Source organism: Cyrtonyx montezumae, unplaced genomic scaffold (genome assembly GCF_038088225.1).
Source record: "Cyrtonyx montezumae isolate F1298 unplaced genomic scaffold, pur_monq_1.0 scaffold_24, whole genome shotgun sequence".
NCBI lineage: Eukaryota > Metazoa > Chordata > Aves > Galliformes > Odontophoridae > Cyrtonyx > Cyrtonyx montezumae.
Window position 1 is genome coordinate 11541921 of NW_027071981.1, and position 26066 is coordinate 11567986.

The 26066-nt window shown below is 50.2% G+C and overlaps 1 protein-coding gene across 2 annotated transcripts in view; it reads left to right on the forward strand.

Annotated features, from left to right (window-relative positions):
* The first annotated feature begins 407 nt into the window (after window positions 1-407).
* Window positions 408-26066, forward strand: part of ITPKB (inositol-trisphosphate 3-kinase B) — a 46889-nt gene continuing 21230 nt past the window's right edge. The window contains exons 1-2 of one of the 2 annotated variants that reach the window (XM_065739668.1): window positions 408-611; window positions 1420-2548. In XM_065739668.1, coding sequence (XP_065595740.1) covers window positions 1574-2548 — 975 coding nt within the window. In that variant the 5' untranslated portion in view covers window positions 408-611; window positions 1420-1573. Of the gene's footprint in view, window positions 612-718; window positions 2549-26066 lie in introns of those variants that run through there. The other variant, XM_065739669.1, reaches the window with a different exon arrangement.

The following is a 26066-nucleotide window of genomic DNA, read 5'->3' on the forward strand; positions in this document are numbered from 1 at the left end:
GCGCCATGGGGAGCCCCATAGGGTCAGGCCGCGCGCGGGGTTGCGGGTGCAGGACTCGCAGCGAGCCAGGCACGGGGTGCCGGAGCGAGGGGTGGAAAACGGATCGTGTATCTTTAACCCACAGAGGCCGAAATGCGTTGTTGTTTTTTTTTTCTTAGTTAACAATGGAAAGTTTTTTTTTTTTTAGTGTTTCCCTCCAGCGCTCCTGCCAAGCAGCACAGACCGAGCGAGAGAGCGAAAAAAAAAAAAGAAACTTGTTCCGCTGAGTTCAACCCCAGACAGGCTCACAACTTCCTTCCTGCTTTCCTACCCCCTCCCTCCGCTCTCCTCCTCTCGGCTCCTCTCCTCCTCCTCCTCCTCCTCCTGCCGCTGCTCCTCCTGCTCTCCCCGCCGTTCCGGCCGCACGACGACCGAGCTCCTCGGCCGCCCCGCGGACCTGGCCGCAGCGCGGAGCGGGGAACGCGGCGCTCCCGGCCCCGAGGGGCGGTATATCCGCGGGGAGCGCGGGGCTCCGGCGGCACAGCGCGCACCGCGCCCGCGGGGATGGCTCCGGCAGCGCGCTGCGGCCGGCGGGGCGGCGCGCACTGAGGCGGGCACGGAGCCCGCTCCAGGTGAGCTCCTCCGGGTGCCCCGGGCCGCCTCGCCGGGACGGAGGGGGACGGGAGCCGGGAGCCGGGGGCTGCGCGGAAACCTGGGGGCGGTTATGTGGCCGGGGATGCGCGGGGGGCGGTCCGATGGCATCGCGGTACTTCCGAAGAAGTGTACGCCCGTCGCCGGGGTTAGCACATAGGGGCATAAACAAGCCCACACCCTGGCGTAGGTTGCGTTTCTGTGTGGATGTCGCGGGGTTCCCGCTGCCGGGCGCGGGATGAGGATTGCGGCTCCGGAGGCGTGCGGAGCAAACGGGCACAAAGGAAGGCGGGCAGGAGAGCAGAAGGATGCCGGGAGCCAGAAGCAGAGCCCCTCTTGTGCACACACAGGGCAGCCGCCCGCAGCTGCCTGCTGTTGAACACGCGGGCTGTGGCTGGGGAGGCTGAACGGCCCAGGAGGTGTGTGCAGGAAAATGGGCTGGGACGGGGCACCGTGCGGCTGTGCACACCCGTGCTGTTGCGTGTGGGTAGGTAGGGCGGTGGTGGGGACGTGGTCCTGTCCCATAGCAATTGGGCAGGCAGGTGTTATTGAGCAAAGTCAGGGTGTGAGACTGGGTCTCCGTTGGTTGTAGGTGACAAACCAGAAGGTGGCAAATTTGAGCTATTCAGACTTCTCTTTCCTCCAAAAATGTCAGCTTTTGGGACAAGCATTCAGAGGCTTCCAACTTTCAGCTCCCACCACTTGGGCCACCACTCCCTTACTCTGTTGCAGGAATGGCTGCCCACTGTGCGCAGAGTCCCTCTCATTTTTCTCCCTCCCTCTCCCCAGGCGTCCCATTTTATGGAGCTGCGGACCAGGACCAGCCCAGCTCCCCTGCTGCTTCCCAGCGATGCTGCTGATCCTGGCGTGGAGAGAGCCCCGGCAGCCCCGCTGAGCCCGAGTGCCGAGGCAGCGGCCTGCCTGTGCGCCCCGACTGACTACTATGGCTGTGTACTGCTATGCGCTCAATAGCTTGGTGATGATGAATAGCAACAGTGAGGTGAAAAGCAGTGGGAGCAAGACGCCGCCTTCCCCCAAGCAAGTGCTGCCCAGGAGTCCCGAGACAGCTGGCAGCTGCTGCCCGCTCCCTGCCTTCAGCCCAACCACCGTGCCGCCCCGCTCCCCACGCCTCAGCTCCACGTTCCTCTTCCCTCCGCCTGAGGAGCCCCCTCCACAGGTGGGCAGCCCCAGGGGCCGACGAGGCAGCCGGGGAGGCGATAGACCACCAGGCTCCCCTGCGGCACGACGCCTGCAGCGGGAGCTGCACAACGTCCAGGTGAACCAGAAAGTGGGGCTCTTCGAGGCACACATCCAGGCACACAGTTCTGGGGCCCACTCGCTGTGGAGCCCCCCGCCATCTTCTCCTCGACCTTCTTCGCCCCAGTCATCTTCATCTCGACCAACTTCACCTTGCCCATCCTCACCCCGGCCTTCCTCACCGCAGCCTGCCAGCCCTACAGTTCTGATGATGGGGCTTGGCACAGGACCCCGGCCACGAGCCTACAGGGAGAGCGAGGACCCTGATGCTGGTGGGGCCCGGTGTCGGCCAAGCGTTGTAGGCCTTGTGGTGAGAGAGGGGCAGGCCATGGGGCAAGCAGTCGGGATGGAGCCATCAGATCCCAGCCTGCAGCGAGGAGAGGTGGAGGTGATCACCTCAGGACTGGAGGGACAGTACTCAGTAGTTGGTGGTAGCATCCCCGCCGTCATCATCACGGACCTGGGGGGCCCAGAGGAGGAGGCAGGTGCCGTGCCCCCCGGCAGTCTGCCTGTCCGGAAGCTGTCCTCATCATCAGCCTCTTCCACTGGCTTCTCATCGTCCTGGGAGGAGTCTGAGGAGGACATCTCCAGTGACCCTGAGCGCACCCTGGACCAGGCGCCCGCCTTCCTGCAGACTCTGGACCAGCAGAAGCCCCGAGTGGTGAGTCCTGGGGGAGCCCTCAGGAGTGGGGAGCAGCCTTGCAGCAGTGTCATGGGCACTGTGGGAGGAAAGAGGTCTGTGGCAGCAGAGATCCAGAGAGATTTGCCTTTTCCTTGGAGGTGCTTGCTTTCTCTCACACACACACGCACAAAAAAAGTCCCTGTTGCTGATCTGAAAATGCTGTGCTTGTGGGAGAGCCCTGCGGTGTCATCCCATGGCACAGTCCTTCAGTCCTTGCAGAGCTCCCTGAGCGCTGCTGGCTGCCCACTGTCATGCTTCACCTGCACCTACGGGCTGCAGCCTTCTGCTGGCACATAGCTACAAGCCTTGGCTTTCCATGAGCATTGCATCCCCATGACAATTCCCGTGATCTGCATGAGCCTAAGGGAGAATTTAGTTTCTCTTCAGAGTGGAAATCATGCTGGCCAAGTGTCTGTTAAGTTTTGTATATACATGCGGTGCCCATCGCTATGGTGTCTGTGTGCCTCTCATACAGAAGCAAATTTCTCTAGAACCTCTGGTATCTCCCATTTAGAAAAAAAACAAACACCTTTTTGCTTATAGAGTATCTTATATTTTAGGCAAGCATATTTGTAGATACTTATATTAAGTTCATTTGTTTCTGGATCTTTCTTTCCCGCATGGCCGGTTGGGAGGCTTCAGGTAAGAGAAAGCATCGTATTCCTAAAGCAGAGAGGTCTCCTGGGAGAAGATGCTTTGGGTCATTCTCCAGAGGCAGATGCCCACGGGATTTGTTGTGTCACGCCGGGATTTGTTGTGTCATCCTGTGTCTGAACACACAGAGGTTTGCTCTGAGCTGTCACACTGCTTCTCTGGAGAGCTTTGAACCTCCTGGGATGGCTGTTAGGAGGTTCTCTGATCAGCATGTGGGCTTGTCATCCACATGGGAGGCACCACCCTGTTTTGAGATGAGTTTGAGACCACACTGACAGGCACCGAAAAATGCAGGGCTGCCCGCTACCTCCTTCCTTGGAAAGAGCCTGGTAATGGCCCGTCAGCTGTCAGTGGTGTGGTTCACTCTGTTTAATTTCCATAGATACGCAATAGTGAAACTCAATTGCTAAGCTCAGTTACACAAGGAAGACCAAAGCAGAGTAAAGTTATCAAAGTCATGAAGCACTGATACACTGTGGTTACCAAACACTCAGCAGACTGAAATAAACATATTTGCTTTCCTACGTGCTTCATTCTGTTCCAAGAACTCAGGCTCAATTCCACTTAGGACAGAGCAGCAGTTGAGTAAAAGCACGGTTAATGAAGTTACAAATGTGTGGCTTGTGTTCGCAGACAGTTTTGTATTTTGTGGCTCTTGACAGATGGATCAGATCGCTGCCTTTTATCACTGCCTCTGCTGATTAAATTCCACTGCTTTTGTGCACGAGCTGTAATAATCTAGTAATCCCTGCTCCGTCCTCCACGCTGACAGCTGCTCCTTGTGCCAGGTGGCACCGATGTTCTGCTGAGAACAGTTCTCCAATGGGCAAAGCTGTCCCTGATGTTGCTGCGGAAGGTGTCCCGGGGCCTTGGGCTGACTGCGACTGGTCAGCAACACCTGAAATCCGTAGTGACAGCAGAATACAGCTACTGAAACAGTCTCAGGTTGCACACTCGTTTCTTTTGTGAACTCACTGTTTCCTTTTGACAGTGTTCACTGTCCGGAAATGAGTTGTGAGAATGTGTGAAAAGCTCCCTCTGCAACTTGTGCTTTACTGTCAAAATCAATCCATCTCCAAACCACCTTCCCTCTGAGCTGAGTAAGTCGGTGCTGGGCAGGCAGGGCGCTGCCAGTCTGTGCCAGGTGCTGCCAGGAGGGGCTGGGAACCTGAGGGAGAGGAGGAATGGTGAGGACTGGGAAGGCCATTCGCACTGCAAATATGTTCTGCACTGCACATCTTCCATAGCTTGTTTACAGATTTGATAAACAGCAGGCTTGCTGCTGCCCTTCCTTTCTGGAGGCTGTTAGGCTGAGCTGATCTGTTCGGGATATCCGGCTGTCTGCTATAGTTCCTCCCAGTGTTCCTGGGGAAGGGGCAGATCCCTGCATCTGGCACAGCTTTGTCCTCTGGTGTACTTCAGGTAGGAAGCTTCATCTTCAGTTGGGTCTGCGTGCTGGATGGTCAGCAGAAGAAAATGTTGTCTCCTTGTTAAAGGGATGAAGGTGGTGGGGCAGCTTTGTTTGACCCTGGTGATCTGCCTGAATATCTGCCACAGGCTCAACGTTGGTTTGCTGAAACTGTTTGCTCAATGTCTTGCCTGGTCCTGGAGCACTGTGGCCGTGCAGCACTTGGAAACAGCGACTGTGCCGTGATTGTGAAAGACTTGTGAAGCACACTGACGATAAGAGCAGCCTGACATTTTGCTGTTGTCTAATTGCAAATCCACTTTAGGTCTGAGTAAACCTCCACGTAAGGGCTTTCTCGGCTGTGGCTTTCCCCGAGCTGTGGGCTGCTGCTAGAGAAACCCCACACTTGTTTATTGATGCTTGCAGGGTTTCAAAGATGCTGAAGCGATGACACCTCTTAGGCTGAGTGGGAGGACTGTCTGTCCAGCACACTGCAGTTCGACATTCCGTGGGGCAGCCCTTGCTGCGTACCCACACTGCAGCCCGGGCAGCTTCAGAAAGGAGCAGCTGTTTCCATCCACCCACTGCCTGAGCTGGAGGGACATTTTGGCTTTTGGAAGGGCGCCGGTCCCTGTCACAGCATGTGTTGCGCCACGGGAGGATTTCTTCCCTCCTGTCTGGTTGGGCAGGTTGGATATGCAGGGGAGGAAGAGGGTGCTCCCCATCTCTACTGCAAGCAGCACAGTTAGCTTAGGGCGGTAACCTGGCTCCTGTGGGGGATTTCCCACCCCAAAGAAACCCCATTCTAGCCATGGCTCCTGCTGACTTCAGTGGAAAAATATGGACTTGTGAGTTCGTCTGTTCCTGGGGGACTGTGTTTGCATTTCCAAAGGAAAGCTGGTAGAGCTAGATGTGCTCAGCAGTAGGACAGCTGGCCCCAGTCTGGCTGTGTTCCTTCAGCAATAGCTATTCCAGTGCTGATTATTACAGTAAGTCATCATCATTGAAATAAATCCCCTAGTTTGTCAGTTCCTGAGCAGCTAGGAGCAAGGCAAGAGGAGTCAAAGGAAATGCAAAAATTGTGCAAGTGTGTACTAGAAAAAAATGCCATGTCAAGGGGAAAAGAAAAAAAAGAAAACAAACTTCCTGGAAAAACAGTGCAGAATACTACAGTGTTCCTCTTCCTGTCTTCCTCACAGCTGCTGCACAGACACAAGGATATACGCTGAACAGTAAGCAAGAAGCTCCCAGGACATTGTGAAACCTCTCCTCCTTTCCATAGGCAGAGTGGTTTACTTAGGGTTAGAGACTTCCATTAACATGTGCAAAATGGCAAGAGCGTTTGGAAAATGCTAATGGCATTCCCGCTGACCAGCATTTTTTTCACTGATTTATTTGCTTGACTTGCAGTGGCTGTATTTCTGAAGGGAGCCAGGTCTAGATAGGGTTTGCGTCAGCCAGGGGCCATTGGGACCCTTGCTTATTTCTCTTCGAGATGTTCCACAATATAAGCAGGGTTTGTTCCTACAAAAATCCATCAAACTGAACACGCCTTCATTCCCGTTCCTAGCTGTCACTGTAATCAGGAAGTCTCTGTGTAACAGAAACCATGACTGCATGGCTATGGTGATGTGTGCAAGCCCTTGTGAATATGTATTTTTGTGCTTACTGTGTTATGTATTTTGCTTCTTCCTCCTGTCACAGTGGTATTAAAAGCTTCTGAGCTTGTGAGCTCAGTGGTACCACCAGTATAGTATCAATACAATGTGTAGCACGTTAGCATGCTTGCTTGCTCTGGCAGTGTGTGCTGTTAAGCAGTATGCACGGCACTGCTCAAGGAATGAGCCCTCCTTGGAGTCATAGACTCATAGGATGACAGAATATCCTGAATTGGAAGGGTCTCAGAAGGATCACAGAGCCCAGCTCCTGGCTCCACGTGCACAGCACCACCCTATGTCTGATAGTGTTGTCCAGATGCTCCTTGAACTCCAGCAGCTCGGGGCTCACTGTGCTGGGCAGCCTGTTCCGTGCTCACCACACCCTGGGGCAGAACCTTTCCCTAACCCCCACCTGCCCCTGCCCTGACACATCTCCATGCCGTTCCCTTGAGGACAGAGCCTCTTTCAGCACTGCTGTGGAAAGACTCAGAAACAGAGGAGGCTGAGGTGGGCACCTCACGTTTCCATGCTTGTGCATGTTTAGCAGACCTGAAGACGTGGTGTGTTTCAGCTGACCCCCCTGTGCCGGGCAGGCTGGGCAGAGTGTGAGGCTGTCAGCAGGCCGAGCCTGTGCGCTCTTGGGAATTCACGAAGCATTGCACTCTGGTAGCTCATCTCCTACCTACTCATGTGGCCTTCTCTGTAGATAAGAGCTTTCTTATGGGCTCCCACCCATGTGGGCTAAGTGACGATGCTGCCATAACCTGATGGGAGATAAGCAGTGCTATTTCAGATCCATTTGTTTCTACACATTTAAGTTCATTGGGAAGGGCTTCTTCTCTGCTAATGTTCTCCACGATTGACAGCACAGGAATGACAGGGTGCGTAGCAGATGCCTTGCTTGCTAGCACAGCTGATGCCTCTTGCATATTTTGTTTTTAAAACAATTTCACACTGAAGAAGTTCATAAAGAAATGGAAGAAAGTCATTTCTGAGATGCGGGAAGCAGAGCATGCATTAGGCTCATCATCTGTAGGATCTCTAGCTCCAGATGGGAATTGCAGGACGTCGGGAGCTTTGCTGGTTGGACCCATGTGGGGTTAAGCTGAATGTCCTCAAACTTAAGCTCTCAGATCAGTGGAAACTTTGCAGTTCTGACTTGAACATTCTAGAACCTTGCAAAGACAAAAAAACAATCAAACTGTAGTCAGCACCTGTCTCATGTTTTCCATATTATTTCTATAATGTGTGAGGATGGATTTGCATGCGAAGAAAATATTAGCGCAGTGCTGAGCTCTTGCATGCCACACAATGACTGAAAGCAGTGCTGAGCTAATGTTTTCTTTACATGTAAATCTGTTCTAACTCACTGGAGAAATAATGGCATCTATGTACAATGGTAAACTTTGCTTCAGCAAAGATTAGTCTTCTGTAATTGTTGGAGATTATTTTTGTTTATAGCAGTAGGTAAATTTGAGCAGTAAATTTGACCTGCTTTCGTCCAATAAAGCCCAGCCAAGCTTTCTAAGAAAGATATGTTAATATTTAACGGACGGTGAAAACTAAATGTTAACATTTGCAAATCACCAAGTAACTTAGCAGCCTAATCCATTCTCAAATGTGACTTTTAGGGCAGTGTGGGCTTCCATGCCTTCTGGGTCGCTTGGCTTGGCCCTTGTACAGAATTCATTGTGCTCAGCCTCCCTGGATGTCTCCTCGGGAAAAGTCTCCTCCTCCAGTACGTTTCTTTTCTATTTACTCCGATGGCATCTTTAGGATTAACCAAGGAGTGTTCTTAAGGCAGGAATCTGTTCTTAAATTGGTCACAAATGGTCTTCTTACGTACACATTATGTATATAGTGTAATACTTACCAGGATTTCATTCACATTCATCATACACACAAAGAGCCAGGTCACGCACAGCGTTTGCACGACGGCTGCAAAGGCTCCAGCCTGAGGTCCACCAATGGAAGTGCCCATCATTGAGTCAGTGTTCAGGGAGCAGGATGCACAGTTTGCTCTGCAGAGGGGATGAACGCTCAGCAGCGCCTTTCAGTTGGCATGGGTACATTTAGAAACTCACCGTCTCCACCTGCAAGTTTCAGTCTGCACTCAAATGTGGTGGATGTTTTTGGAAAATGCAGATTACAGCCTCTTCTCTCCATGGCTTTGTGTCTGCAGAGAGACCCTCTGCTGCCATCAGCTGTGATTGCGCAGGGCTTTGCTGCCCTGCAGTTTCTCTATGAATGGCAATATCAAAACCAGAAGTAGCTGCTAAGACTGCTAAGACCCATGTTAACCTTTCTCCTTTCGCTATATTGATTTCAGTGTTAACAGACATTTCAGCTGTGGGAAGAAAAGAAGTGTGTGGAAGGTTGTTGTTGTTGTTGTTTTTTTTAAGTAGTAAAGAACATTCTTTTCTGAATGATGTGGAGAAGGGGAGAGAGCCTGCTCGACGAAACTGAGTTCTTCCTTTCAGATCCATGTTACATGGTTAGCCAAAACGTGGGGATTGCTCCTAAGAAGAGATCTACAGCATAAAACAGCAAGAGCTTAGCACTTGAGACTTCTTGTAGTACCATGCATCATCTGATCAGCACTACACAACAGAGACTAGATTAGCATTCAGCACTGTTGTGGTTCTTAAGGAGTACTTAAGCATCCCTCTACCCCCAGACAGACATTTAAGGGCTCGGAAGTGCCACACTGACAAACATTTTAATGAGGTTTGGTTCAAAGTACAGAATTAGATTCTCTTCACCATTCAGATCACACATTTGGTTTGCAGAGAGGTCAGCACCTGCGGTTCCCATGTTGTGGACCTCTTTGAATTGAAGTAGAGTTCACTGTTGCCTTCTGGAGTTTCATCCTTGCTTTACAGCTTGCACCTGACATTTTGGAAAATGGGATCTTAAGTCTGTGTGAAGCAGAGGATGGTCTTCTCCCACAGACTTTATTGTCACAAAACTCCCTTCAGCTTAAGTGCCTGGGGCTTTGCCTGAATGAAGACCAGTGTATCATGACCTGGAAAACCCAGCATTACTTGTAGGTAGTAGGGTTGTGATGCTGGGGAGCAGGCAGAAGTGTGCACCAAGTGGAAGATAGCAGAAGGCTGAGCAACAGCTGCACGTACCTTCAGCAGCACCTCCTCCTCCCCCTTCGCTTCCTGTCCCTTTGCCCTTGCTTGGGCAATTCATCTGCAGCAAGATACAATCAAAGAACCCTCTTCCTTGCTAAACAATTCACTTCTTTTGTTAGGGTCAGATAAAATGCTGATAAAAGCTGTTGTAGCTCCGCTGAGGCCAGCAGGAGTGTGCTGCAGATTCGGTCCTTGATTGTTTTTCCCCTTTGTCTTCCCTGCATGTATCCTGTTACGTCTTGCAGCGTGCCCAACGTGAAGCTGAGTTAATGGAACAGAGAAGCATTCCCCACACAGGTTCCACCTGTTGGTGCACACAGCCTTTGGGGCAGGAGTGTTCCAAGCAGAGATCTTTATGGTGGCTTTTTGGAAACTGCATTTAAGGTTGAGCATTTTTTCTTGTTCCTTGCTAAAGTCTCCATTGCCTGTTAATAGGGTGGGAGCAGGGCCTTGCCTTCAGCTCACTGCTAAGCCCCATTCGTTGCAGCCATATACTGACAAGGTGTTTTAGGTAGGTGTAATAATAGGTTCTATCCCACCGAGCTAAACACAAAGCATCTTTACTAATTGGGTACATAAATACAGGGGGGGAGGGAACCTGTGTGTGCCCCTTAAAAGAGTGAGCCCCAGTGGGTCGGGGGGAGGAGGTGGTGATTAGGTTCCTTCCCACCACAAGTACCATAGGGAATCGCCCTGCTTGCGGCCAAGAGCCCCACCAGGCATCCAGGGCTTCCTCCTGCTGCAAGCAAGACACAGGGCAGCTGAGGGAGAAGTTAACAACATGTCCAAATGTAATGTGGTTGCTATTATGGGTAATATATATTTAACACTCTGCAGGGACCATTCAAACCTGCATCTGTAGGAAGGGAGAAAAAGTCAGTCTTGCTTTTTTGGCAGACTGCAGATCGGAGTCCAATCTGCAGTCTCTCTTGGTATGTTTCATGTGGGTGGGTTTTGTTAAATTACAGGCAAAGTTATTGCACCCCTAGGCTACTCGCACTAAATGTTTGTCCAATTTTAGCAACATTCTTTCCAGGCTCGGCTACATTTGTTTTTATCTTCTCTATGGCAATTGATGAACTGAGTCTAAAACGTCTAACTCTGCAGGATCTCCCGGTATATATTTCTTCCCCAGCTGTAGCTGAATCAGGACAGTATAATACTATGACATGTTGTAATGCCTCGTGCTTTCTTTAATACATTCCAGATTTAAGGAGTCAGCAAAGTTTACATATCCAAAGTAATAAATTTAAACAGTAATAAGGACAAATCCTGAACTGTGATTGTATCTTGAAAGTGTTTTGATGTTTTTTTTCCTTTCTATCTGCTTTGGTCTGGCTAAGGTCTGTTTGTAGGAAATTCAACAGGACAGATAAAAGATGATGAGACAAACAACTTAATCCCTTAATAATGTTAAGTGGAAAATCCAACAACAGATTGGCAAGGAACTGAAATAACTGCAAAGTGGCCCTCACTGAGGACTACAGAGCTGGTTTAAAAGGCAGAGCCCAGGAAATAATTGAAGATAAGCATGGATAAGACCCCACAGGTTCAGACACTTCTTTGAAACCTGCAATGGAGCCCAATTTCTTTTTGTTTAATCCATGCCTGTATAGTTCAACTCCATCAGGACCCAGGTTTTCAGCATTGCCTCACGCCTCCTGCCATCCTCAGTACCCACACCAACTGACCATAGAGGGCTGCAGGGTGTGTGGGTGCTGGTGCAGGTGGGGATGTGAAATAGCAGCAACTGTGCCCAAGCAGGGGCTGCTGGTAGGGGTGCACGTGGAGGTGCTGCTGCCTCCTGGCAGCACCACACAGAGGAGAGCTGGGTGCAGCTTGCTGGCACTGTGCTGGCCCCCATGTCCCACCACCTGCCTGGCACGCAGCTGCACCCCACACAGCCCTGTGCCCATTCCTGCTGCTTGGGGCTGTCTCAGCTGCTGCCTGTAGATATGCCTTGAAAGCAAGGAGCACGGTCACAGAAGTAGAACAGGCACAATCAATGGGCAGCCTGAGAAAAGAAGTTGTTAATCATTATCTCTTCAGAGCTGTATTTACTTAGAGCTGACGGTCATTCAGCCTGTGCTTTTATGGTAGGGATGTCTTACCTGGGGGGAGATGAAGGTAAAGGAAACAGAGGAATGAGTTTTTGGAATGGTACCTTATCTCAGTCCACCTGAATCACTGCTGTATTTTAAAAGGCAGTGCAGTGCAACAGGTTGTTTGAAAAAACCCTTAGTGTCATCTCCCATCTCCATTGCTTTAATGTTCTCCGAGAATTTAGTATACAAAATGTTCCCAATCCACTTTATCTTTCTCTGCTTGACAAATCCTGCATTTTCCTTCCACACCTTCAGCAGAGTGAGATCTAATCTTGATCTTTTTGCAGAGCCCACGGAATTGCCTCGTCAGGTGTCACGCTGCCACCTTCATGCACAAACTGTGTGTGCCACAGGTTTTGAGCTAGATGTGCCACCACTGAAAAAGAATCTGCTTAAAGTTCATTCGTTCCAGAGCAGGAGGTGGAAAACCATCTTGGTGCTGAATGAGACCCTCTCTCAGAGGAGGGTGCAGCTGGCTCTTGGGGAAGCCTCCTCGCACATGAGTTAAAACAAATGTACAGCCCCTCATCTACATGTGAGCTGGAGGAGAACGGTTTTGGCCTCTCTCCCCCAGTCTCTGTTTTTTCATGTTGTTCCCTGTTGCTTGAATGGCTTTTCTGAGCAGCTGAAGACAGCATGTGAATCTGGGTCGCCAGAAATGTGTGTGACATGGAGCAGGTGCCAGGCCAGCCATGAGAGAGATGCAGAGGTAGCACATGCCACCTGGGGTGTTTTGTCTGTTCTGTATTGTACAGCCCAACCAGCTCTGGTACTGAGTCTCTGAGCTTTTAATGAGCCTAAAAACAACTCCACATCCCAGATCTGTTCTTGTGGATGGGAACCCTTCCCAGAAAGGGAAAAAACACAGAGGTGCCTGTTTAATATAGGCTGATCTCATGCTTGAACATACGCAGGAGTTGACCTTTCAGCACTGAAATATGCGATGGGAATAGAATAAATCACATTTGGAAAGAGAAGCCAAGTAGCTGAGGCTTGATGCACCTAGAGGGAAGGAGTCAAGGTGAAAAGGCTGGAAGAGCTGCAGAGGGGCCAGATGGCAGAATCAGAAAGTCATCTTTCAGCAACGGGTTTGACTGATCTTTGCAAAGCAAGTCTGCATAGATACATGGAGTTGTGAAGTTGAGATAGGAGATGACGTGCCCCAGAGGTGAGTTTTATCTGGGTGGGTAAGTTGGAAAGCTGTTAGGGGTGTTATCCTGACGAGGCTGCAAGGCTTACAGGCAGGTTGAATATGAAGACTGATGGAGATCCCAGTTTTCCACTCTCCAAAAGTTTCAGAGTAGGAGCAAAACACTTGCAGATGAGAGCGGTAACATTTACACTCACATTGCAGAGATGCAAATGGTTCTACAAATCACCAGCCTGCAAAGGATCAAGTCTCTGTAATGCCTTGCAAACCTGGGTGCAGTTGTGTTTCCATCAAAGTCAAAGCCAGCATTTCCATAAGCTTGGTGGAAGCAGCTCCAAGCCCCAAGGCACGCCCCATTCACCCTCGGGGCCTGATGTCTATTTGAACATTTTACCAAGAGAACCAAAACTCTACACTCTCCCCCAGCACCAGGAAGCCAGCACAGCCTCATTGAGGAACTCCCTGTGTGTGGTGGCTTCTATTGGAGGCCAACTCCCGTGTTGGTCGCGGGCTGTTTTCTGGCAGCAGCAGAAGGTAGGGCTGCTCTGCACTAGAGTCTATAGCCTGCCTGAAGAGGTGCTGGGGTTCACCCTCCTGTCCTGCCCGTAGCCCTGAAACATCTGTAATGTGTCCCCCAGACAGCTAGACCCCCAATCCCATCCAGAAAATGTCTTGGCAGGACAGACGTTGTAGGAGCTGGCTGGAGCTGGAGGAATAATTTTTTGGCAAAGAGTACATTTTCCAGCAAATGTCAAGGGAGAGGGGGAGCAAAATGATTCACAAATTCAAACACATTTCCTGAATACTTCTGGCCTAGAAAAAACAAAACAAAACAAAAAAAAACAACTGAGGTGGGGGAAGAGGGAGGGATGTTAAAAATAGCAGTGCGTGTCATTTTGACACTTTCAGAGCGAAGTATTTCATTTTGGGAATGGTTTGTTTATGTTTTGCAAGCATTTGAAATGTAGATTTGATTCAAAATGGCACTTTTCACTTAAAAGTTGACCTCGTCATTAAAGCGCATTCAAAAGAGGAAAGAGAAAGGGTTTTTTAGAAGTTACATAACCCAAAATGAAACACCACCTTTTGCTGTGACTCCAAATGAGACATTTCAGAGTTTTCCCTCCACGATTTATGCTCGTGTTTGCTTTGACCCAAACACCTCCTCTCCCCTAGTTTTTGGTTGTGTTCTGGTAGCAGGAAAGCCATGCTCCATCCAGCTCCTGTGCTGGCCAACCCTTCGATGTAATGCCATGGGGCACGGGCTTTAGTTTAATCTGAGGTCAGCCACCCTTTGCTGTGATTCAGACTGAAACCTGTGGTATCAAATTAATAAGAGCTGTAGGTTTTGTAGATAACTGGCAGCTTCTCCGGAAGATGCGATGTGGAACCTCAGTTAGAAAAATAACCCAAACTCATGGGGCCCTGAAATCTGATCTTGAAATCTTCAGAAAAGCCAGAGTTTGCACACAGCTGAATGGCAGACTTTCACTCCCCGGCAGTCACACTGGGCTCATTCAGCTGGTTTATTAAAGGGCAGCAAGCAAACAGCGAGCAGATGCTCTGCTGCAGCCAAGATGTGCAGCAGGGTTTCCCTAGGCAGAGGGGAAGGAACGGGCACATTTGCTGCACGATGAGCCATCGCTGAGTTCTGTCCCTTGCTGTGTTTTATGCCTTGTTGAGACGTTGTGTGCCGTTCCTCCACGGAAGGCAGTTCCGTGGTGTCTGAAATGGAGCTGTCTTTGCTGGGGTTCACCTTGACCCTCTCCTGACCCCCTTACCTCCATGCCTTGGGAGGGTGCAGGCACAAAGCACATGCTGAGGTGCAGGACAGCAGACTTTTCAGCAGCAGCTTCTCTTGGTTGGGGCCTGTAGGAAATACCTTTTCCATTCTGCTGTTAATTGTAACATTAGTGAAGGGCGGGTTGTGTAGGGAGGGCAGGGGCTGGTGGTGACCCAGCAGAGGCCAGAAGGGGAGGAGTGGGCTGTGCAGGGATGGGAGCTGGGCCGTGGCTCCCTCTTGCTGGGTCAGCCCACGTGCAACAGCTCTGCAGCTCTCTCAATCATGCATTGGCTGCTCAAACACTGCCAACTCACAGTCTCCTCAAAAGAAAGAGGATTGCCCTAAAAACCACCAATTCATTTATTTATTTATTTTTACCTGGAGAGTGCAGGGGTAAGTTCTGGGTTTGTTTCTTTTTAGTTTCTCTGCCTTTAGTCACACTTGAAGCAATGTAACAGTCCTTTCTCTGCAAGCTGTAAGGCTACCTTCTTTTTTAAAAAGGAAAACTGGGAGCCTGAAGACAAGGGCTGGGGGTGGGAAAACAAGGCAGAACTCACTGAGAACTGCACGAGTGGCAAACACACTATTGAAATAGCTTTGTCCTGCTGTCGAGAAATGGGCTGAATGGAAAGAGAGGCCAGAAGGGCAGAGCATGTAAGCTGATTCTGCTTTCCTGTAACGAACTGAGAGAGCCAGCTCTCCCTGCCGAAACAAAAAGCCCATACACAAGTAGAGTGAAATCTGCCTTCCTGTTTGTGCGTGTGTCGTGGGGCTGGGATGGCAGGTGGCACTGACTGTTATGGCTCTGTGGAAGCTGGGAATCATCTCTAAGGTGAAGCTGAGAGGTGGGAGCTCAGACAGAGACAAAAGCAGTCACTGGAAGGCAGGGACTGTGCAAACTGCACGTGGAGGTCCACGCTGCTTCTCTGTCCAATTTTACGTGATACACGGCTGGAGCACTTTTTCTACAGGTAAAGGGGATCCAGAGATCTTTGACATGAGCAGCTAATGGGGGATGGGGGAATATCTGACTGTGTTCATCTTAAAATGGGAGAGCCTGCTGGTGCAGACTGTGAGATCATAGCAAAAATCTCAGCTTTTCAAGTGAATGATTGCACTGAGGCAGTGATCTAGTGAAGGCTGTACAGATCTTTGTACCAGAAATGCTAGGCTCTGACAGTGTGTGGAAAACTCCAAGCAAGGCTGTTTAACCATCCTAAACTACCATGTAATTGAATGATGCAAAAGTCTTGAAGTGATGCCAAGCTCTCTGTTCTCTAGCAGCACTACGGGTGTTTGGACTTAAATCTACTTCCATTGGATACACTGACACTTTCTCCAGCTCGCTGCTCTGTTCTTTTTCCTTTCCAGTTGGTAGATTTGCATCTTCGTTTCACCGAAGGGGATGAGGCAAGGATGTTCTTTTGAGCACGTCCTTAAAGCTGGTGCATGTTTAAAGGGAATAATCCCAAAGCAGAGGTTGGCTGTATCCCATCTCCACTTTCCTTAGGTGCCCCATCTGCAGGGGGAGCTTTGGTGGCATTGCACCACAAGTGGTAGAGATTGGATACCACATGGATGCAGCCTCTGGACAGCAGCTGCCTCTGGAAAACTTGCTAAAACTACAGCTAGCCTCATAAACAGAATATTTCCAGGCTGTAAGATTGAGCGAGGAAAGCTATTGTCAGAAAAGATAGGTTTGCACAACAGCAACGTTTTCTGTATACTGTGCAATGAAATTACTTTCTTGGGAATTCAACTGCGAGTCAGTTTAAACAGCGTGGCCAGCTGTAAGACAGCACGTTACGACACACATGCTGAATGTTACTGCTCGATGTCAGTGTTTATTGAACTGAGCAGGGCTTTGAGGAACAGCATTAGCCCAGGAAGCACTAACAGTGTCGTGGCACTTCACATCTGTAAAGCAGCACAGAAAACACCGTGATTCTCTTTTGGAGTAAGTTCTCCAAAGACAAAATAATTCTAAAAACAACTGCTAAGCCCTTTAAGCCCTTAAGAAATATTAATTTTGAGGTTGGATAATGGAAGACCACAGATGTCACAGGTCTTCCTATTCTTAAAAATGCCCTGCCTTTTTTGGAGTAGCAGGAGGCCCCAGGTGTGGCTTGGAAGCTGATTCTGCAGCAGTGGTTCCAGCTGCTCTTACTGTGCAGTGTTTATTTGCTGCTGTCTACTGGTCCTTTGCTACTTACTTTTGCTACTGCAGGAACTGAGGCCTTCAAACAAAGCTTACTGACTCCTTGAGCTGTGTTTCTCTCTCTCTCTCTCTCTTTTTTTTTTTTTTTTTGGTGAATAAAAGATGGTGCAGAGCATCATTCCATTTAAATTGGAAGACTGGGATGAGACTGGGCCAGAACAGCTCTGGTGTAGCTCCACTGCATCTGGTGAACCTACACTGGGGATAAAGGTTAGTAAGGGTAACATGAAATGGGTGAGCTGGGCTGGTATATGCTGTATAAATGGCTCCACCTTGGAGAGCTGCCCGCATTGCAAAATCCCCCTCACAGCTGGAATGGATCAGGATCAGTCAGAGAGCACAGCACAGTCAGACCAGCAGGAAAACATGGCACAGAGATTATATATTCCATCTCTTCCCCAAATGTGTGCTGACAGCGCTGCTGGGGCTCAGCACTCACTGCGCTGGCGCTGCAAGGAAGAGGACGGGTCAAGGTTGCCATGCCCACCAATGGGACTGAAGTTATAAATACATTTTGGAGCAGAAAAAGGCACCATCCACCAGAGCTATTTCTGATGACCTCGAAATAAAGTTAGAATCTGTTCTTTACCCTGTTTCTTAATGCAGCTGCTCAGCTCTCCAGCAGAACAGGAAGCAGTGTGAGGAGCTGTGTGAGTAACCAGAGTCATCAGATCAATGGAAAAAGTGGTGCAAGTACGTTTTGTGAAAGTGCAACCAACAATGTTGAAATGTCTGCTGTTTCTCTTTCTAGATCAGAGCTGTTGTTCATGCCAAGGGGATGTAGGTTCACCACTGCTGTGTCTGTAAGCGAGCAAAGCATTTCTTTTTGATGTTACACATGATGTGCACCCAGGGGTGAAGCAGAAGTCCTTCCCTTGGTGTCCTCGGGTCAGGCACCAGATGAGTCAGTCTCTCAATGTGATCAGGATCCGTGCAACAGCTTCTGTGCAGTGTGGAAGGAAAATAAACCTGTTGTTACTGGGAGCTGGGGATCTGTGAGGAGAGACGGAGAGGATGAGAGGCACCATTTTGCTGTCAGAGAGGAAGATGCACGGCTCTTGATCTCAGAACGGGGGCCGGTCCTACATTTTAGTGACACTTGCAACTTCTTTCATGTTTTGCGAGCTCATCCGAGAATTGAATGCATGCCAAATTCATCTTTCAAGGGAAACAGAGCTGGGCTGAAAATATCTCCAGCACCAATAATTCAAAGGAAGTGCAACTTTTGTAAAGGCATGCTGAGTGCGTCTAAGAATCTACCTGTTTTTTTCCTGTTTCCTTTTTCCCTTTTTCTCTGTCCTCTTGGTTCCAAAAACTGCCTCTTTGCTGTCTCATCGTGTCGCCATTTCCTTTTTCCATTCATCTTTCTCCCAGGAGCACACAAAGGGTTTTGATGCTGTCACACGCACCGGCTGGAAATACAGCACAACTTTTTCTGGCCATAGTTTTCTCTGGGATTTTGTCAAGCGTGGGGCAGACCCCCCCCCAGCTTTTTGCTGGTGGCCCTCTCGGCTCTCCTCCGTTTGCGGCACCCACACCCACTGGAACTACAAAGCAGAGAGGATGCCACGAGTGTGGGGGGGCCCTGGGGCCATGGGGGTGCCCATGGTGAGTGGGACAGAGCGGGAGGGAGCAGCGTGGTGTGAGAGCACAGGGTCAGAGAGAGAGATAAGGCAGGCAGGAAGGGGAACGGCAGGTAGAAAAGGGAAATGACCGCTGGGGCCAGGAAGACTGAAGAGAATACAGGGGAAGCTGCGAAGCCATCTGGGAATCTGCTTTAGCCACGGGTGTCCCTGCAGCTCAGCTTCTTGCACAGAGCACGCCGGCGCCCTGAGGAGGCCAGGCAGAGCCGGGATGGCAGCAGGGAGCTGCATGGGGTGAGCCTGCGTGGCGGGCAGCAAGGGATGTGGGGTGTGTGGGGTGAGGGAAGCAAGCGGGTACTTCGGGGTGTGGGAAGAATGCTGTGGTGCTCATGGTGCAGAGCTGCAGAGAGCAGTGCAGCCATGACTGGAAGGCTTGGGAGGGATACGTGGTGTGGTGCGGAAGGAGAAGGGGAGGTCAGATGGAAGCTGGGTGCGGGAGCTGACCTGGGGAGGGAGAGGAGGAAAGAGAAGGGAAAAATCACGTGGAAAGTTGCGGGAAGTTGGGAAGATGTGTTGTGGAAGTGCAGGGGAAAGCAAGGAGAGCTCAGAGGGTTTTCAGAGCACGTAGTGATGTCCGGTGGGATCTGTGGCAAGCAGCTTGATCTGAGCCAACCTCGTTTTGGCATCAGAGGGGAGAAATAGGCCCTGCAGAGCACAGCTGGTGTGACCTGCCCGCACAGCATGAGCACAGCTGTGGCCATGCAATGCCTTGTCTGTAAAAGGAGTTAACTCGCATCAGTGCGGTCATCTACACTGAGCATGTCTAAAAATAGGTGAGATGAATTGCAGTCCCAAGGATAAAATATTACAGTGAATGAATGTAAACAGCCTCAAGTTATAGAGCTGAGTGTACTCATGCCTCCTGCATGGACCCAGGTGTGGGACTCATACATGCAGGGTACAGCATAGACGTGTCTGAGATATGGATGTCTTCTGTCTTCTGTGCAAAACTCCTCTGCACCTTGAACCCTGAAAAACTGGGCCATGGCACTGGAGCAGGCTGCAGTTCCTCAGGCACCCTGTGGCTGCCCAGCTAGCTCCCTTCTCCTTGCCATCCCTGCCCCAAGGTCAGCCGCATTTCTGCCATTAGGTCTCCAGGTGCCTTGCATTTTGCATTTCGGCCACATTTCTGCCATTAGGTCTCCAGGTGCCTTTTGCATTCTCATCACAGTGGTGCGCACATGCATGCCCCTGGCTGGCACTGCCCTCAAAGGGTGCACAAGGAGGGGTGCATGCAGTTTGGTTCTGACTGTAGCTGAGGCTTTTGGTTATTTGTAGGAAAGCCTGTGAAGGTATTTCTGCACATGGGAAGCAGCAGTCTGCTTACGGTAGTTACAAATCTTAGAGCCTCTGGTGGTGCCTGAGCTGCTTCTTCACTGTGCTCCTTGCCCTTGTCCTGTCCTCTGCCAGAACTGGGGCAAACTGTGGCTTTTTGCTTCCTTGGTCCAATAAAATATGCTTCTCCTGAGTGGGTCCTCTGGCACTGCCCTCTTGTGACCCCAGAGTTTCAGTCTGTGCCAGGATTTCTGCAGAAGTTCCCTTCTCCTGCACTGGGATCTTCCCCCATGGAGAATGGGATTGGCTCTTCTCAGCATCCCATGGCACTGGGAGCTCTGCCAGCTCGCAGCCAGGCTCCGCAGTGTGTGTGGGACAATAAAGCTTGTCTCTGACAACTGACTGCCTTCTGAGCTGCTCTTTGCTCCAGGGAGAGGCAACACTTCTAGTCCTGCAGGGTTTCATCTCTTTCCATGTTTAGTTTTTGAATCAAGGGTCTATACAGCTCCTTACAACAATTAGCTCCCTGAGTTACAGCCCTCATTACTTTGGTTATGTTTGGTCCTCGCCTCCCCTCCTTTTTCTCTGCTCACCTCCCACAGTAACTGCTGAAGCAGATGAAGTTGGTCAGCAGAGCAGATGTGTTGGAGTATGAGTGACTGCAGAGATTTGCATCGCCTCGCCGAAGGGGAGTCCTTAGCCTCTCATGCAAGAAGAGAGCAGCAGTACGTTTCCTCCTGGTGGCAGGCAGGGTAGCTCTGATACAAACATCTCTGTGCAACTCTCAAACTGGGGCATACGGATTTCCTCTTCGGATTCCCATTTCCCTCACCACCCCTTTCAGTTGACGTGAGGTGCAGCAGCATGCAGGTGGAAGAGCCGTGGTGTTTAGGCAAGGCTGAGTGTAAGTGATGCGAAGGGGAGAGGAGAGCACAAGTGCATGCACGCAGACATGCCAAACCCAAAAATCAAAGCACGCTGCCTGATGCAGATGAGCATTGTTTCTCACAGTGCAGCTGCTCAGTGTGCTGCAGCTGTAGGGGGTGACAGGAATAGCTTGTGAGCACCTATAGCACATGCATGCCCAAGCATAACTGCAGTGCAGCAGCCAGCAGCATTGCCGCTGCTTGAACCTCCAGAGCTGCCAGCAACCCTCAGAGCCAAAGATATGAACTTTGCGTCGTGGGATGATGAACGTGACATGAGAAGGGATTTACAGAGAGAGCCACATCCTTTGCATCATGGTGCAGGGCTTAGATGGGGACAGGCGCTGCCATGTGGGAGGGACCAGAAGTGACATCCTCTCTGTCCGCTGCTGCGTGCAGCGTGTTTGCAGCTGTGCGTTAGCAGCTTCTGCATCGCTTTTGCATCATGTGGATTCAATTCCAAAACTGTCTTTGAGTTTTCCCTCCATCCTTACTGGAAAGCAAAGCTCTTGATGAAACGGTAATGAAGGTAAGATTTTTCCAAATAAGGATTCTAAAAACTGAACAAGAACTTCAGGATTTGGTCCAATGTAAAAGTAGCTTTTGCTTTTATCTTCACAACAGTGACGAGCATCCCTAGTTGCTGTAGTAATTGAGGTCAAAATAGAAGCCAGCAAGGAGAAGTGAGACAGAGCTAGCAAACCTTTAAACCCACAGCACTCTGTGCAGCTCACCAATACAACATAGCACAAAAAGCCTCCTCATTAGGATGGCTAGTCATGGACCAGCCTGGCAGAGCTGTGTGTGGCATTCATTGCAAGTCTCAGAGCTAGCAGTGTCCCCCACACCGTCCCTGTTTCACACTGATGCCCAGCTCTGCTTGATGTCTCCCTGCCAGCATCAGGCTGATTGCTGTGTGCACAGAGGTGCTCCACTGCAAGGACCTGTCTGAGGAGGCTCAGGCTGTACTTCTGTTAGTAGGGGACATCTTGTCTGCCCTTGAGTTTCTCTGTTGTCAGCATGAAATGTCCATCTAGACTTACTAGACACTTTGTTCCCATGCTGGGATTACAACCTGACAGGGACTCGTTTGTGTCTAGGACTGATGGGAGCAGTGTGGTGTTTACAGGGCTCTGTATCCCTGAAGGCAGAACAGCTCTGTCGGTTGGAGGAAGTTCAGTGCTGAGCATGGCTGGTGTTCCCAGGGCTGAGAATTGCTTCCCTGGATTTGGATTCCTTCCTGAGCATTGCGCTAGTCCTGATTCTTCTCTTGCCTTCTCCAATTTTCCTGAATCTCTCTCACTACCCTCTCTCTCTGGCAACTCAGTGCCACTAAGCCCATGCTCCAAATGCAGAGGGACACTGGCAGTGCCAAGGAGGGCTCTGCAATCTCCTTATTAACGTTGTGTCCTTCTGCAAAATGATTTGGTTGCTTTGGTCAGTCCCTTCTGCCCACAGCCTCTCTGACTTGTGCCTATCAGGATTCAGAGAGTTCTTCTGCCTTTGTGATACAGAAGGTTTTATTGGGTGCTCTGCATACAGTTTTAGAGGTAATAGTTTGTCTTTTCATCCTTTTATTGTACAGGATGTACCACAGGCAGGCTCCAATTCCTGTTTACTTTAAATGCTATCACAACATTATTACGTGTGCTTTCCTGATTATATCTCCTCCTCTGCCAGAGGGCTTTCAAGAATTTAAATGTCACTCTGGTCAAACATTATATATCATAATCAATACAGGAAGGAGAACTGAAATACAAGACTTTCCAACAGGAAAGAGCTTGATGTAATTTAATTGCCCAGAAAAGATGCACAGTTAGGAGTGTGGAGGTGGGTGCAGCCCCGTGGCTACTGCAAGCACTGGAGGAGCTGCCCTGGATTGGGTTCAGCAGCAGGGAATGGGAGGTAAAAGCAGAACTGCGAACTTAGTGGGCTGCTTGGCATCTCTCCCAGCTGAGGTAGGAGTGCACTTTTGTTTAAATGAGACCCACTGAGCCCTTAGCACTTTTGGTGAGCATGTTTGCAGCCACAGTCAGCATCTGAGGCAGCATGGAGACCCTGTGCTGGGAGCTGTGGGCTGCACCCAGAGCTGGGGCTGGTGAACACTGCCTCCCTTCCAGGCCCGACAGCTCCATGGGAATAATTAATGTCCTGGGCATCCATCACAGCTTCCCTGGCAGGCAATCCAAGTGTGCTCCATTGTATCATGGGCGTTTGGCAGGGAGGCCAGCATTTTCATCAGTAGCCATTGACTTTCATAGAATCAGAATGCTTTAGGTTGGAAGGGTCCTTAAAGACCATCCAGTTCCAACTCCCTGCAGTGGGCAGGGTTGCTACCCACTGCACTGCCACTCTTTGAGTCAGACCACGCAGCCAATTCCTTATCCACTAAGTGGTCCATCCCTCAAATCCAGGCCTCTGTCATTTAGGGTCCAGGATTTCAGCTGGGTCACTGTCAGACGCTTTGTACAAACGTAGGTACTTTGGGCACCTGTGTTTTAGACTCTGTTTTGAGACAGCCAAGAGTGAAGAGCAGCTCTTGATTTAGATACAGTCTACAGGGTCTCAGCCCTTCTTACCTGATGGCATTCCAATTTTGTAACCCTAAGTTAAAACCCATGGCTTTGGTGATTGATCCCTTACCTGTAACAGGCTCAGTAGTGCTGGTCAGCCCTCCTCAGGCACAGCACCCAGTCAGACACGTCCCACCAGCTCTAACATGACTTCCTAGCTTGTTTTTATTCTTTTTTTTTTATTTATGACTGTAAAGTAAGTTCTGTCCAGTCCGGCAGAGAACAGGGCAATATAGAAAACAATATACAATTCAGTTTGCTGTGGTGCATCCAATTTACAGGAACTGGTGACTTTGTACAGTACATGCTGTGAAACAGCAGCTCTGACTTGGCACTGGCTGGACAAACAGAGGTGACTAAGCAGTCTGTTTGATTCATGGCAAATAGCCTTGCACAGAAGATCCGGGAAACCTCTGGGAAAACTGCCTATAGCTTAAGGAATTGCCACCTGAGAATTATAAAGCCTCTGGAGCACAGTGTAGAGCTGCTTGCAGAGCTGGGTGAGCGCACCATGAGGCAGGAGCAGGCTTAACTTTTGGGTACCACGTCTCCTGGAGCTGCTGGTGGGCAGGATTGAGATGCAGGGGGGCCCTGGCCAAGCCAGCAACGATGGGCTGCTGCAGCTGCTGTGGGATCTCCTGTCTCAGGTAGGGATGTGGGGACCGGGAGGAGCAAGGGATGCCTGCAGGGCTGAGACACTGAGTGCTCTGTGATAGAAGTGGGAGAAGTGAGGGAGGGGGATGGAATGCCCTGGGGCTGCTGAGCAGAGTGGTGTGGGAGGGCAGAGGTCTGCTTTCTGAGGTGTTGGGAACCTGTGCTCTCAGAGGGAGAGCAGGGGGGCTTGCTTGAGGTGCTTGTTCCCACAGCACACAGCATTTTGCTGTGGGGAATTTTGGATTACTGGCTAGATGTAGATGCAGAGAATGCTCTTGTGAACAAGGAGGGGAAAATTACTTGATTTCACTTAGTCACACAATAAAAAGGCTGTCATTAAAGGGTATACTTATGCAGCCTCTGAACATGAGCTGTGATGTCTCAGTGGTCTGCCATTAGAATTCTGCATTGGTTTTCCCTTTGCCTAATGCACTTGCAGCTTCAAAAGTATATCCTCTCACCCAACCACCCCTCAGATTAGGTTTTCCCAGCTTGATCTGCTGGATATTTTTGCTCTTAACAGTAGCTGAGATTCACTGAAACAAGTGTTATAAGGAACTTGTTTGCCAAGCAGGGTTCTTTGGAGTTAAGCAGGTAGGGAAGGAGTCTGGTACGCTGTTTGAGGGCATTCTTTTAGCAGAAGGTGCACTTCACTCTAACAGCAAAGGGCTGCTCTGCCTTCCTCCCCACGCATCCTCACCAGCACCAGCCACTTCCCCTCGCCCCTTACCCCCCTGCTTTTTGCTTCAGAGTGCTCTGGTAACATGTTACTGTGACTTTCAAGCTGGTGTGGTGGAGCACAGGTCCCACCACCAGCACCAAGGGTACCAGCCCTCGATGGTGCAAGCCACTGGCCACAGTGGTAACAGGGATGGAGAAAGGCACAACCCATGCCACTGGGGTTGGCAAGTGCTGGATGCAGGTGTTTCTTCAGAAGCAAGAGAAAAAGGGATGAGTGCTTGCCACACTTCTCAGGAAAACAGGAGGAATCAAGTGTGCGTGGATAGAGCATGAAATACAGGATTTACTGGTGGAGGGCTGAGGAGAACTGCTCTGCCTGCTGGTCCATGCACTGGTGCAGTGTATGTAAATCACCTCTCCATCACCTGCACAGCAGGGGAAGCAGGGGGGTACCAGCACATTGCTTCTGTCTGAAAGGGCTGGCCATTATGAGTGAGTAGGGATGAGACTTGCCAGGATGTGGTGCTTTTCCAACATCTCCATAGTTCCTTGTGGAGCACGACCCAGAAGCAGAGATTTCAAACCTGCATGGGTTTGCACTGATGTGTGGACCTGTTGTCCCTTCCCCCCACCTCAGCTCTGGGTTTCTTTGCTGGCCATGGCAGCTATCTCAGCCCTGATGGATTCCTGCAGGATTTCTTCTCTGCCGGAGCAAAATGGGGGCAGAGGGAGGAGGCAGGGATCAGCAGCCTCCATGCAAACTAGGAATGGAGCTTATGAAGCTGATATGTGCAATGAGCTGTGGATAAAAGCTCTTGAATGCCTGATCCAAAGGTGTTAGTGCTCATGTGTGTGCTGCTCTTGCATGCCACAGTTCCTTTGTACTTAAATTCCTTGTGTCAGTGTCTTATCAAATACCTAAGGCAAAACCCAAGGAAGATGCACAGTATGGGAAACCTGCCAGGGGAGAGCAGCATTCAGGAGCTGCTTCTCTGGGTTGCTGTGGTGTTCTTCTCCATCACTTTGCCCATAGCTCAGCTGTCAGCTGAACTGCTTTCTATGGAAGCATCCCTTATTACAGGAGCCCAGGGGCTGCAGTCCTGCTCTGGTGCTCCACTGGGGGCATAGGGCTGATGGGGACAGGGGGACAGGGTCTCTGAGTGAGCCAGCAACATGTAGCTTGCTAGAGACTGAGCAGGGGGTGGGTGGGTTTGCGTTACTTCTTAAAAAGCAGTGGTTGAGTTTTTTTGATGTGGGTTTAGGATTTTACTTTTGAGCAAATGGCACGCACACGAAACAACTGTCTCAAGCAAGAGCTCTTTAGGTGTCAGAGCCTCTGCCTTTCCTGTTCTTCTGCTCTGTGTGCGTGTGTGTTGAAAGGAGCATGATTTAATATGGTTGCCCTGCAGCTTAGAAATGCTGTGCTTCAGGGCTGGCTGCTAGATTGCTCTTGCAAAGTTTCTTCTGGATCCCATGGAAGTAGCAGATGTTACTGCTCAGCAGTGAAGACAGAAGCTTAAAGTTCAAGGAAAGCTTTGCATCAGGCTGGGAGAACAAAGCCAAATCTTGATATTTCCTTGTCAGAGCTTTGTGCCTGATAGTAAATCTCGACGATGAATGTGGTGTGGA